This window comes from Sinocyclocheilus grahami, unplaced genomic scaffold (genome assembly GCF_001515645.1).
Source record: "Sinocyclocheilus grahami isolate Dianchi unplaced genomic scaffold, SAMN03320097.WGS_v1.1 scaffold119.1, whole genome shotgun sequence".
Classification (NCBI taxonomy): Eukaryota; Metazoa; Chordata; class Actinopteri; order Cypriniformes; family Cyprinidae; genus Sinocyclocheilus; species Sinocyclocheilus grahami.
The window spans coordinates 137,273-151,824 of NW_015505298.1; the positions used below are offsets into that span (position 1 = coordinate 137,273).

General features: G+C 38.6%; 1 protein-coding gene across 1 annotated transcript in view; it reads right to left on the bottom strand.

Moving 5' to 3' along the window:
* Positions 1-2,496: 2,496 nt before the first annotated feature.
* LOC107589699 (Fanconi anemia group J protein homolog) overlaps positions 2,497-14,552 on the bottom strand; it is a 38,209-nt gene continuing 26,153 nt past the window's right edge. The window contains exons 15-20 of the mRNA XM_016278194.1: positions 11,154-11,325; positions 10,953-11,074; positions 5,616-5,728; positions 5,432-5,514; positions 4,865-5,143; positions 2,497-3,483 (exon numbers count right to left, since the gene is read on the bottom strand). Coding sequence (XP_016133680.1) covers positions 2,726-3,483; positions 4,865-5,143; positions 5,432-5,514; positions 5,616-5,728; positions 10,953-11,074; positions 11,154-11,325 — 1,527 coding nt within the window. The 3' untranslated portion in view covers positions 2,497-2,725. The remainder of the gene's footprint in view (positions 3,484-4,864; positions 5,144-5,431; positions 5,515-5,615; positions 5,729-10,952; positions 11,075-11,153; positions 11,326-14,552) is intronic.

Genomic DNA, 14,552 nt, shown 5'->3' on the forward strand with positions numbered 1-14,552 from the left:
ATGGAGGATCAAATTTTTTTGGTGAGCGCAGAGCACTAGGAAACTGTAGAGTGGTATGTTTTGGCAAAAGTCAAACCCTATTTTCACTTACCTTGGTTAAGGACTCCAGTTCAAGCTCACTCACAAAGGCAGACTGACTGAATAACAGCTGGAAGATAAATGTTCCATGTCACACAAGGAAAATTCAACCACTGAGTGTCCAGTACAGATTCCCAACACTTGGCTAACCTTTGCGTGGAATGTCTGCCCTCAGATGCCATTTTAAGCCTCTTTGGGAGCCTGTTCTTCTTCGAATAAGATCTCTGAACTTTGATACCTGCTTATTGGATCATAAAAATAACACTAAATACTAAGATATGTATTAGTGTATTGAATCTAAGGACATACAAGCAGATTTTCCTACCTGTTTGGGTCTCTAAGTTGTCATTCAGTACCTTTACAGGTGTAAGAGGCAAAAGTTCAAATGTTATACAAGTGCCAGTTTGACTAGTTCTTGTCTCCCTTTTTAACCTCTCTGCAGATGAGGCCTCTGGTGACCCATCATGTCCTGATGGTCTCTGGGTTGGGTGTCTGACTGAATCTCTTTGTTTGGCATCCTGTATTGGCACTACAACTGCATTTCTTCTGGAATGGCTGTATTGGTTGTATAAGACCAAAGTTTTGCTACCGTTTTCCAGTCCAGAAGCCTCCACTTCTCCCATTTTCTGCTGGTTACCTCTCTGTGTCTGCTGTCTTCCCTTTTTATTCAGGATATGGCCTCTCATTTTCTGGTTTAGGTCTAGTCTGAGTACAGTTAGAGGCCTTGAACTAGATTTTTGGGGATTTTGAGCTTGGGACTTCACTGGCACTGACTCCCTGAGTCTTCCATCTGACCTTTGACCTGCTGAATTCAAGCACACGCACCTTCAGAAAGAGCATTGAGAAAATCATAATGCCTGAAATAGAATAATGCTTAACGCAGTGGAAATAGCTTTCTTGTACAGCACTGCTCTTATTAAAAAAAACTTTTAACTGATTGTGGAGAGACAAGGGGTGAATTAGGCTAATTCAATTAAATTGATTAGTTTATTAAATGGCTAGCTGGGGTAGGGTCCAACTGTTTTGCAGTTATGCATGGCTGCAGACAGCTTATTAGGACGTCTTGAACTACACACATTCTCACGCCTTAGCCTTTAGCATCCTCATTCAGATTGATACTAATGGGCCGGTCTCAGCCCGCCATGCAATTACAATAACAAACTGGCTGCCTCTGCACAGGGCAGATGAAGAGGGATGAGCTTTAATAAAATTTATTTCTTGGCCCCTACATTAACGGTGTTGCCGTTTAAGTCCCTCTAATGAGACAAATCTTGTCAGGCTAATGGTGGTTAATTTGCTACTTGTACCCCCCTCTTTGCAAAGTCTCAGGAAATTTTTTTTAATATGTTCCTTGGAACGTAATGAGAGTAATGACATATTTTAGAGTCCATTTTCATTCTTATCATAGTCAGGCTATTTGAATATTGCTGCCAGTAACAACACCTTTCAAAAATAATATCTATAAATGCATTATCCTTTAACTGTGAATGTATGTGGAACAAACACTGTAACCCCATACAGTCATCCGTATTCAAATACTAAGATGCCTTTTTCTAGCTCTCTAAATAGACATTCTTGTCTAATTGGTTACTGCCAAATATTCCAAATTAATGTTTTTACAATACATAAACAAATAAAAACATTTTTGTATTCATGGACACATAAAAAGAGAGAAAAAGTAAGGAAATTCTGTTAGATGTTTCTACAAAACAAGAGTGGTCAAAACGTCCAAGTATAAAGACCTGAACATGCCTTAAAATTACAAATAAAAAATTAAATAAACGATTTAACTTATTAAACAGAATAATTACAATTTTACTACTACTACTACTAACAATAATAGGTTTTCTTTGATGTTCAAAGTCGTGGAAACAAAAGGAAAGAGGAGGAAGTAACAAAATACTGTTAAATATAGACAAAAATAGTAAATACAGAAGCCCTGAACACACATTAAAAGACCAAAAATAAAACAATACTACTATTAACATTTTAATTAAACACTATTTAATTGACTAATAAAAATAAACAATAAATTATACTTTTTTATAATACTACTACTACTAATAGCTGTTACTACATTCAATAATTAACACTTTATTAAAAATACTTTACTACAGAATTAGCCTGGTTCGATGTGTTGTTATTTGTGTTTATGTAACATAATCCTTCACATGTTGTCTTTTAGTGAGAGAGAGACAGAAAGAAGCAGCTTCCTGTGCCTGTTTACAGACCCGCCTGCTCTTGGCGCCCCGGCCCCCAGCACTACCCAGCTACCCCCCATTTACATTCAGAGTTCACACAAATAAAACTTTACTGGGCTGTAATTTCTTAGTAAAAACTCAGAACCGCTCAGCTGAGAGAAATCAGCCATGTAATCCCCTGCTCGCACCTCCTTCCAGTTTTTAGCCACCACTCACTAAAATCAATCAAGACATCATGTCGCAGAGAGGAGCATGTGCTTGTCACTTATTTTAATAATTCTTATAAAAGATACACATATATTCTGGAGCATATTAAAGACAGAACAGTGGCCATTTGTTTGCTTTTGGGGATATGATAAAATGTTCATTATTACACCAAATAAGACAAAATAGACTTGCATACATTCACTCTTTTCTTTCTTCATCACAGACAAAGCTAAACATCATCAGTCATCAATTGTAATGATGCACGGTTGGCTGGTTGAGGGTATGTGTTTAAAATAGTTGGTGAGTTTACCTGATGTTGCTGATGTGCTGGCCCTTTTCTGTCTACATCTGGAGAGCCTACGTAACCGACTACTGCTGGTGTCATTTTGTGAGCCAGGCACATTTTCAAAATCTGAACCACGGTTTAAATCTCTCTGCTCTGTACTACCCTGTAACAATGTGTTGTCTGGGACAGCGCTGCTCACAAGGTCTTCAGACAATGTCTTCTTGCCCTGCTCTGAACCAAACAAATTCTCCAAAAGAACACTGGCTGTGCTATTAGCGAGAGGATGGCTGACTTCTGGAGGAGATTTCTTCACCTCAGTAGTCTCTTCCTTCTCCTCCTCATCTCCTTCAAACAGCTCAGGGCTGTAGAAGATACTTTGTTCATCCTCAGTATCTTCATGGTCCATTCCGCTGGTGTTCTGCTTTGAAGTAGAGGTAGGGATCACAAAGAGCTGCTCAAGTTGAGGTTCAACTGAACTGTCATTTAGGCAAGAAGCACCATTTATTTGGTGCTTTGGTGCCACAGGAATAACTTCCTTCTGAACTTGCTTGTTGTTAACCAAATTCACATCCGGCTCAGATTGAAAAATAGGAGTCTTGAAATGGTTACTGACTGGAGTGGAGGTGAAGAGTTGGCTTGTAGCCCATGGCGTTCTTTGGACATTATGTTCTCTGCTAGGTTCAGATGGATGCTGTATATTCTTTTGGTCACCTGTTCAAACAGACAGACACAAAGACATCTGAGTGACAATTATACAAAACTCTTGGGTGTGTATACCAGCTCAAACGTACGCCTCAAAGCAGAATCTTTGATTAAAACAATACGGTCAGCATTGTCCTTCAGACAAAACACGTTTGAGGTTTAGCTTTGATTAAGTGGTGGAGCACAGGGTCTCTATGATAACTATGTATGGGCTTTAGGTTTGGGTCTTCAATACGGTTTATATGTCTGAATGAGTGGAGTCCCTGATTTGTTCAAGTGTGCGCAAATACTCACGCTCAATCTACCACAAACAAAGGTCAAAGGGATTTCATTAAAAGCAACAGTCAGACATCTGCTCATCCCAATGCTGTTCAGTCATTCAGGGGCCACACAGTCTGACAGGGGCAATGAGGAGTGAAGAGTGTGTACAGCACACATGCATACATGTACATGCCACATAAACACATAGCTGACCCAAAAAACATTTTGTCATCCTTTACTCAGTCACCCTCACATTGTTTTAAATACATTTTACTTTTTTTTTTTTTTGGGAAAACTAAAGGAGAAATGTTGAAGAATGTATCGGCCACTAGTTTACACAGATTACCATTCAAAGTTTACTTTTATCCTCCCCAAGGCTGCATATATTTAATGACAAAACTGATCAGCCATTACTTGAATTTTCAATGTCACATTTTAATTTGGTGTGCAGGAAACATTTCTTATTATTAGCAATGTTGCAAACAGTTGTGCAGCTTATTATATTTGTGGAAACAACTTTTTTTTCAAGATTTTCACGATTCTTTGAAGAATATAAATTTCAAAAGATGTATATAGCATATATATTTTAACATTACAAATGTATTTACTTTCACTTTTGATTAATTTAATGAATCCTTGCTGAACACAAGTATCAATGTCTTAAAAAATCTTAAAGACTCCAAGCTTTTGAATGGTAATGTTTAGGTTGTCAAGCTCCAAAATGAAAAAAAAAATTAAATAAATAAATAAATAAAATAGTTAGTCCATATGACTTGTGTGCTTTTATACAAAGTTAATCTTATAAAACCATACAATCTAGTTTCTCTTTTTTTGGTCAACAGAAAAAAAAAAATGTTAGTTTACAATGAGATGACGGTAAGTAAATTATTTTTAATTTTCTTGGGTGAACTTTTCCTTTAAATGACATGAAGAGCAAGTAGTAAATAATCCAAAAAGGTTTCATTATAAAAGACAGAAATAAAAGAATAGCATGGAAGTTACATTAATGGATTGACGCAGGAAACCATTGGCCCAACAATTATTCATCATCACCAAATGACTTCCTTCAAGACACCAATGAGAATGTTAAACAAATACAATTATTATTTTGTTTCCACACAAGCCATACCTGATTCAGAAGACCTGCTCTCAGAGTTGGCCGCCTGCACCTCGGTGTGTAGGTTTGGCTGCGCAAGCTGAGAGTAAAATGGCTTGTGGGGGGTGATTATCTCAGGAGAGGGTGAGATAGCAATGGAGGGGCTGGGGTATTGAGGGGCAGCCTGAGATTGTGTCTCTTCGAAGGTCTCTACTGCCCCCAGCTGGCATTGAGAAAAGGACTCCAGGGACTGCATGGCGCCAGTGAAGGTGTCATGGTGCCTCACTAGCTGACGCACCCACTTTGATAGGCCTGAGAGAAGAGGACAGCAGCCTTTGACAAACATTTAACCACTATTTTCATAACACTCTACCACAGTACTGTCAATAAGTGTAGATTTTCAAGTAATGAATGTTTTCAACCCATCACTGTTACATGTAAAAGAGCAAGACCTTATGTACACATTATCTGGCCGCAGCCCACAGTCTAACATTTCAAAACAGGTCATTATCTCCATCTAGTGATAAAGAAATGGAACTACAGCTGGGTGACACTGGGACAATCGTTTTTAGCACTTTTAGACCATTTGTCATTTTTTACCTGTGATATATTTGTTCGGGTTTGTCCTAAACCGGTCATCTACCAGTATAAGTGCCCCCCAGTCATTTCGATGTCGTATACACCTATAAGGAAAACAAACATACTGTATTGTTACACCAAATTGGTCTTAAATATCAAGTCATTGCATAAATATCAACTCTTGTGAAATTCATGTGGCTCTCACCTTCCGAGTGCCTGGTTTAGTGCCCGATATGCTTGAATCTCGTACCAGCGGTTACCAGGCAGAAGCCCTCGTAACTTGGCATGCTTGTCATTGTATTTCATCTTCAGTTCAACCTGCAATGCAAAAGAAACAATGACTTGGACCAAAATAGCCCCTATAAAAACATTAAACATAGAATTTCAGGTCAGGGTATAATAAAAATACTCTCAACACCCTTTGGAAAATTATTATTATTATTTTTTTTAATGTGTGACTACTGGATGAGCATAAGCATAGACTACCGTTTAAAAGGCTGGGGTCAGTACGATTTTTTGGTAACATTTTATTTTAAGGACAAATTCTCACTCTTAACTAGTTTCTTATTAGCATTCATATTGGCTGTTTATTAGTACTTATTAGGCACATATTAATACCTTATTCTGCATGACCATATTCTAGATCCCTTAATCAGACCCCACACCAAAACATAAAAACTCCCTTACTAATTATTAATAAGCAGCAAATTAGGAGTTTATTAAGGGAAAACTCTTAGTTAATAAATAGTGAATATGTGTTCCCTATTCTAAAGTGTTATAGTTTTTTTTATTATTAATTACTAGTTTTACTCAGCAAGGGTACATTAAATTAATTTGAAAAAAGTGACATTAAAAACATACAATTATAATGTTACAAAAGATTTGTATTTTAAATAATTGCTGTTTTTTAAACTTTCTATTTATGAAAGAATCCTGAAAAAAGTATAACTGTTTCCGCAAAAATATTACGCAGCACAACTTTCTTCAACATTGATAACAATAAATGTTTCTTGAGCACCAATTCAGCATATTAGAATTATTTCTGAAGGATCAAGTGACACAAAGGAGACTGGAGTAATGTCTGCTGAAAATTCAGCTTTGCCATCACTGGAATAAATTACATATCAAAATATATAAAAATAAAAACGGCATTTTTGATCAAATAAATGCAGCTTTGGTGCACATAAGAGAATCCTTTTAAAAACATAAAATCTTACTGACTCAAACCTTTTAATGGTAGCCTAAGCATAGAAATTTCCCTGACTTTTCTTTTTCTATTCTATTTATTTATAGGCCTGGAAAACACCATTTTAAACTTCCTTAGTTTATATTTGCAGGGACCATGGAAACTCTGTGGAACTTCTGATGAACAGATTCCAAGCCTGAGCAAAATAAACAAACAGTATGTCATTGGTTAAGCAGTGTGTAGTGGTAAATTTACAGGTCTTGTAACTGGAAGGTTGCTGGCTTAGGCAATTCAAGAGCCAATCCTGAGGCGTTCTGCTTAACTTAGCCTTTTGTGTTACACAGAAGAAAATAAGTCTTTTAAGTATAAAATGACAATAAACTGACAGAATTTTGTTCTTGTACAAATAAAGATTATTTTCTAAACTCAGTAGACAGTATTAATCTTCACTAACTTTACGTTTATCAGAAGACCCCACAGGCCACACCTGGGAGTGGGGCAGCTGCACCACCATCGTGCCGCTCATATAGAAATAATTAGATTAACACTGGCAGGAGGTAGGACTAGTGAGCGGCGATCTGCAGAGGGCAAAGCTCCCCTGAAGATGACACCCTAGGCCTGAAGTGCTTTCATACTTGCCTGCCCACACCCGCTGATCCATTGCAAAGAGGCGGAAGAAAGAGGCCACCAGACAATAGGCATCGGCTTTGCCATAAAAATGCCAGGGAGGCATCCATCAATTTTCACCCACTGCCCTCACAGTTTTAACGCTAACCTTTCTGAATTGACAAGTGAAAAGTTCAAATCCTGTCGGATGGGACAGGACAGCAAAAGCCTTAACTATTTGTGACAGGTACTGTGTTTTCAGATGCCACAACCTGTACGAGGGCATGACCGTTGCAGGTAAGGCTTGTCTCTTGTACACATCAGCTCTGGGTCATCCGCGATGTTCTCACACTTAATCAGGAATATTTAGAAACCCATGGACACGTTGACATACACATGGGGCCGAATTTATGAGCAAACACTTAAGCATGACTGAATCCGCCATCTGATGCACAATCTCATTCTCTAACCCAGTGGAAGGGTTAAAAGCATCTGGATAGAGATCCTGTTGTCAACTAAAGGCCGCTACCCCGAGGCAGACTGTCATATAAATCCAATCAGAGTCTATTACACTATCAAGGCCCTTCACCTCCCGGTATCACGTCAACACTCAATCTGACATGACAGCTTGCATATGTGAAAAAGCCAATTCCCGCTGCTAGCCAAATCTCCTCAATGTGCAAGAAACCGCAAGCTGGAAGGGATTACGTAAAATGTCAGGAGAGAGCCCACTCTCACATCAGCTTCAACCTCTTTACCTGTTCATCCTTAAAAACAGACATTTGACCAAGAGGCATGCATTGCAGCAGAGCGGAACACTGCAGCCGTCGTGCCCGTCACCGAGATCTCGTAGCCTGCTGTCTGTCCGTGTTAGGAAACAACAGAGCGGGTCATACTAAGAGTCCTCGGCTCCGCAATTAAAAGGAAAATCAAAGAGAAACGAGACACAACATTCCACACAAACCTTTACAATTGAACACACTTTCCATCGTCTCACACAAGCTGTTCATTAGGCACCGAGACACGGCATCAGCTGGAATAGCCCTTTTACTGCCTTTTAAATCGGAGATTATTTTTCCTAGCGAAACAAAACATGTTCCTTCCAGTTTTTGTGTGCACCATCAGCTTACAATGTTACAAGTTAACCTTTGATCTTGCTCCCAATGACGGACTAATAAAAGCGATACTCTCGTTTTAGAAGCACTTTAATAGCTTTTCTGTCTATCTGGAAAGACTGTGCAGGCATCCACACAACAGGACCTCTACTACTCTGACTAGACAGTAGAAAGTTAAATCACAAGTGTACCATTCTGAAAGTTTGAAACAAACAATAATGAAACAAAATCTATATTTTTAAATTTTCTGAAAACTGGGTGGCTCCCTGTGAGTGCCGATGCAAACATTAATGTGCTTGACTGGCTTTGTATAGAGTAACCATTGCACTCTGACAGTAAATAGTGTCAGTGTCCGCTCTTTAATTTGCATTAGGGTCATATCCTGGATATCCTCAGGGGTCATCTCCACCCCCCATTCACTCAACCAAAGGAGAGGCAACATCTTGCATCAAAAGCTCGCATGTAGGCTATCAGTGATATAAACATTGTTGTGTGGTTAATTGCTAATTGTTGAGTGAACTGTTGTTTCCTAGTATGAACAATGAAGAGATGGACTTATAAAAATGCTTGCATAAAACAGTTTGCTTTCGTTTTAAACAATGGATTTCCATGACCTTGCCAGTCATTTGTGATTACAAAATAAAGATTTAAAAAAATAATAATTTGAAAACGGAATAATTTTTCATTCTGTAAACTGAAGTTACCAATTCCATTTTGGCTCAAAAGAACATTTAATGACAAATTGAAAATTTTTTTAATTTAACAAAAAAAACAAAACACTACTACTCAATTTTGGGTTCAGGATTTTTTTTTAAAAGAATTTAATATTTGATCGGTTACTTTCACTCAATTAATTTTATTCAGGAAGCATTTAACCGACCAAAAGTGACAAAGTATTTTATAGTGTTACAAAAACAGACTGAAGCACTGACACTGAAGACTGGAGTAATGGCTGCGGAAAAATTAAGCTTTGCCATCACAGGAATAAATTACATTGTAAAATAGATAGAAACAGAAAACAGTTATTTTTAAATTCTAATAATATTACACATTACAGTTTTTATTGTATATTTAAAAAAATAAATGCAGCCTTAAGCATAAGAGACTTCTTTCAGAAACATTAAACAATGGAAGTCTATATTCACAATAGACATTTCAACAACATTTGACTTTTTCAGATCTGGAAATGATCCAGAACCCTTAATGGGAACCCTGAAAAAAGTACAGAAATTGAAAAAGATGCACTGAAGATGATGATTTGCAGATAGACTTATTCCCCAACTGAAAAATCATTCTCATTTGTCAGTACCAACAGCCTCGTGGGCAGCGCGTCGACATATAGTGCTGTTGCACTTCAGGCATCCCGAGTTCGAGTCCCGGCTTGCAGACCTTTCCCATTCCCATCCCCCTTCTCTCTCCCACCTCGTTTCCGGTCCGAAATACTGTCCTATCCTAATAAAGCCAAAAATGCCAAAAATAAATATTTTTTAAAAATTCTCATTTAACAAGTAGCAACGTCTCCAGCAACTCTTAATCTGTTTGGGATAAGAAAGAATACGCCAAAACTCCACCATCCATCATCTTTTAACCTACACTAGGCAAACGAGACAAAGCATCACCTGTGTAGATGGGGGAAGGTATTGAGGGGAAATCGAGGGCAGCAAACAAACACATTTGAGTGCTGTTAACCACTTCATGTGGCATTTGAAACAAGGAGGAGCATTACGGTTGGCCAGGTGCACTAGAAAACCCCTGCCTCCTTGCTCTTCACCCTCTCTGGCACACCAACTCATCGCTTGTCCACAACAAGCCACATGATTAAAACCTACCTCAGACCCCTCCAAAACTCATACAAAATGGCAAACTCAATCAGCCTCCACTGAAGCAGAAGTGAAAAAAAAATCAAAGGCCTTCCCCAGAGGTAAGGGTACAACCACGCCAACAGCTTCCGCTAAGGTGAAGGGCTCGGAAGTGTCAATCATCTGTACATATCCCCACGGTGACAGACCCAGTTAGGAGAGCTCCAACATACTCTGACAGCAAGGAAGACAGAGGGGGAAGCTTAAAGGTCAGGCCTATCTGCTAAGGACAGTCAAAACACAGCAAAATCACTATTGAATTCATTTATTGATCACAGTAAGGTGGGAACTGATGTTCTGCCAACAAAGTAACTTTTTAAAGACATGAACATATGAGAGGACAAATGATACTTCAGGATTGAAATGAGGATGAAGAAAAGTGAAAAAGTTTTCAATCAGTTTATAAAAAGATTACGAGAATCTAGCGAAGTTACTCTCTAATGGGAATCTCTACCATCAGTTCACAGCTCACGAAGCCACTTAGATGGTGTTGAATCATCTTGAACCACAAAAATCACATCCAGTTGACTAGAATAACTACTAAAGCAATACACTTTTCAAGGTCAGGCATTATAGTGACATTATTAAAATTATGGGATTGGAATAATGTAAATAAGATGCCATGTTATTACACAGATCTGTTAATTAAATCTACTATTTTTGATATATTTGAACATGGCTCATCCATGAGAACAATTACGAATGAGAAACTTCACAGACATGCCAAATACAGTACATGCAATTATACTAGAGATACGCTTTTTGCAGAACGTTACCTGCAAATCTTTGATATTGGGGAATGGGATACCAATAGTGACCACTGCTCTGGCATTATCATCAGTGAAGTCTAAGCCCTCGCTAACCTTCCCTCTGCAAACAGCAACCAGCAATGCTCCATCTGGGAAAATAAATCATAAATCAAGACACAGACAACACATTTAAGCACGGCATTTGGAATGAAATTAATCAACACTGACCTCTGTTTTCACTGTTGGCTGCTGTTCCTCTGATAGCCTCGTAGTATGTCTGCAGCAACTCATCAAAATCACCCTTGCCACCACCACGTGGCTCAGTGATCACAGTTTTCCGCTCCTCAAGCTTGTCCCACAGACCTGTGTTTATCCAGCGGTCCCTCAGTTTATCTAACATCTTATAGAAAACAAAAATTTATCATAAATAAATTATTATTTGCATTGGACCCCCCCCCAAAAAAAGACAATCTGATCATTTTAGTATGTAATATACATATAGCAATTATTAGGATAAAATATTAAGTCTATAATAATATGCAAGTTAGTTCACTGGGGAACCATAATTTTTTTAAATTCTTGTTCTGATACAACATTAGTAATTAGTGTAGAGTAATAATAGCAGTGAGCTAGAAGGGTAAACAGGGATGCTTTTAATATCAAACAATGAAAACCAAATTCTGGAATGCAAATGTCTGATGCAAAACTGCGGCATTCATGTGGCCCCCATTAAAATAAAAAACAAGACTCAGTTGAAGAGAAATGTCTGAACCCTGGGTTGCTTAGTAATTCAGTTTAATAAATACAAACCTCCTGTTTGCACTGCAATCAATTTGCTGGTTTGAGCATTTTTTTTTTGTATTTTTAACGAATAATGGAATACGCTGCTCAGCCAGATTACATTGCACTCTAAAAGCCTGAGAATAAAACATCACCGCAAGACACAGGATGTTTCTCTTCTGTCTTCTCTCTAGTTCCCATTACTGAGAGCAGATAAACTGCTAGTTTAAACTCTGTTCATAATAAAAATAACTGTTACAGTGCTATTGTTAGTGCAAAAAAGTCAGTGACTCCCAAAGGGGGAACACTGATCTAAAAGCTCTCCCACACACTGGGAGCACCTCGTCTCTGCTGTATGCATTTTCCTCTTGAACAGGCGTGCCTTTACAATCCAAGCGAATCTTCACTGGCTTGGAAATGTGTTAGAAGGGTCAAACAAAAGTTCTGCTTGTGATCAGCAAAAAACTTCTCATGACTACAGGAATTTGTGGCTTCATTCAGATAAACAATAACATAAGGACTGGAGGAGTGCCTCAGGGCTCCGTATTAGGATCCTTACCCTTTTGTTGTTTAGAAGACAGAAAAGCACGTCCACACTTTACCAAGAAAACACTAAATTCACCACAAGTACTGCACTATTAAATCACCTGAGGTGGCTGAGACTTCTGCACCATGAAAACAATTTTACACACTGATGTGACTGTGAAGTGAAGCAAGCACTAATTTCATCAGGTCTGTGCTTATAGGAACAAACAAGCCCCTTGTCTAAAATAAAACATGACACTTGTGCTTAAGATGCAACATCAACTCATAAACGTTACCGTTTCAAAGTCTAACAGCAAACCAATTGTCCCGCATCTGCTGCAAATCAAATATGAATAAAAGGTGATTTATTAATGTGCTCTCTCAGTAGAATGCATTATACACCTTGTACTTGGAGGAAATTCAGATTTCTGAGGAAGAATTTATAACAAGAGGAAAAGGAAAAAACATGGATACATGGATGGTCTTTTTTTGATGTATACAACTGATGGGTTTGGAAGCAGTATTCAGCATCTTGAATATACCTTAAGGGTCAATGCTATTAATTTGTGCTTGGTCTGAAGTGTAACCTGATGATGACCTGAGAGTAAACCTGATAATAAAATGCTGGTTCTTAGAAGACAGGGACACATGCAAGTACAAAGACTCCTTGTATAAGCTTGTTGTTTATATTCCCAGAGCTGTAATTTGTAAGGACTTACAAAAAGCGGGCGAAATACAATACAGTGCCACTCCAGGAGTCCCTTGGCTCAAAGGGTAATGGTCCTAATGCTTTTATCTCACAGACACTGCGAGTAAACATCACTCTATGTCTGCTTCTATGCAGTCATTTCATTACAGGCACATTTTCCTCATCTCTCATCCTGACAGACTTGAGCCGTAGTTAAAAAAAAACAAAAGATGAGCCAGTCAGCAGTAATGTAGAAACTCAAGATTATCACCAGCTGTTCAATTCTACAGACTCATTACAGACTTCATATTTTTCACGTTTTGAAATAAAGAATTGGGTGCTTTTTAATTTGTGAGATGGAATTTGAATTAAATTGACCACAGGATGATGAATTGAGAGTTAATACAGAAGTTAAAAGGAACACTCCACTATTTTTGAAAATAGGCTCATTTTCCAACTGTCCTAGAGTTAAACAGTTGAGTTTTACCATTTTCGAATCCATTCAGCCGATCTCCGGGTCTGGCGGTAGCACTTTTAGCTGCAGCTTAGCATGGATCATTGAATCTGATTAGACCATTAACATCTCGCTCAAACGTGACCAAAGAGTTTCAATATTTTTCCCATTTAAAACTTGACTCTTCTGTAGTTACATCGTGTACTAAGACCGACGGAAAATGAAAAGTTGCGATTTTCTAGGCCGATATGGCTAGGAACTATACTCTCATTCCGGCGTAATAATCAAGGAACTTTGTTGCCAATGATATTACGCAGCACCTGAAAATAGTCCCCAGCACGCTCCCTGTGCAAGCAGGTGGTCACGTTGGTTATGTTGGCGGAAGTTAGCCTATTTTTAGGCGCTGCGTAACATCATTGCGCTTGCTGCACCCATGGTACGGCAGCAAAGTTCCTTGATTATTACGCCGGAATGAGAGTATAGTTCCTAGCCATATCGGCCTAGAAAATCGCAACTTTTCATTTTCCGTCGGTCTTAGTACACGATGTAACTACAGAAGAGTCAAGTTTTAAATAGGAAAAATATCGAAACTCTTTGGTCATTTTTGAGTGAGATGCTAATGGTCTAATCAGATTCAATGATCTATGCTAAGCTGCAGCTAAAAGTGCTACCGCCAGACCCGGAGATCGGCTCAACTGTTTAACTCTAGGGGAGTTGGAAAATGAGCCAATTTTCAAAAATAGTGGAGTGTTCCTTTAAATATGATGCAATTTATGCACTAAATACAATTTTGTATACCCAACTATCTATAGTATCTCCCTACCTACCTTGTCACATCACTTGTATCTATCATTTCACCAGTGTCTATCGTATCTACAGTAATTATCCATCCATCCATCTTATCACCAGTATTAAACATTTTCAAACAAGGTTTTAGCTAACATCTAAAGTTTGCCTTGACAATTTGCATTTTTTGTTAAAAAAAAAGAGTTACATGGCGACCCAGGGCACTCTGGAGGGATTATATCGCCTGGCAGGCCTGGGAATACCTTAGGATAACCCCAGGAGGAGCTGGAGGAAGTGGCTGGGGAAAAGGACGTATGGGCAAACCCATGCTTAGCCTGCTGTCACTGTGACCCAGTCCCGGATAAGCAAGGGGGGGGGGGGGGGGGGGGGGGGG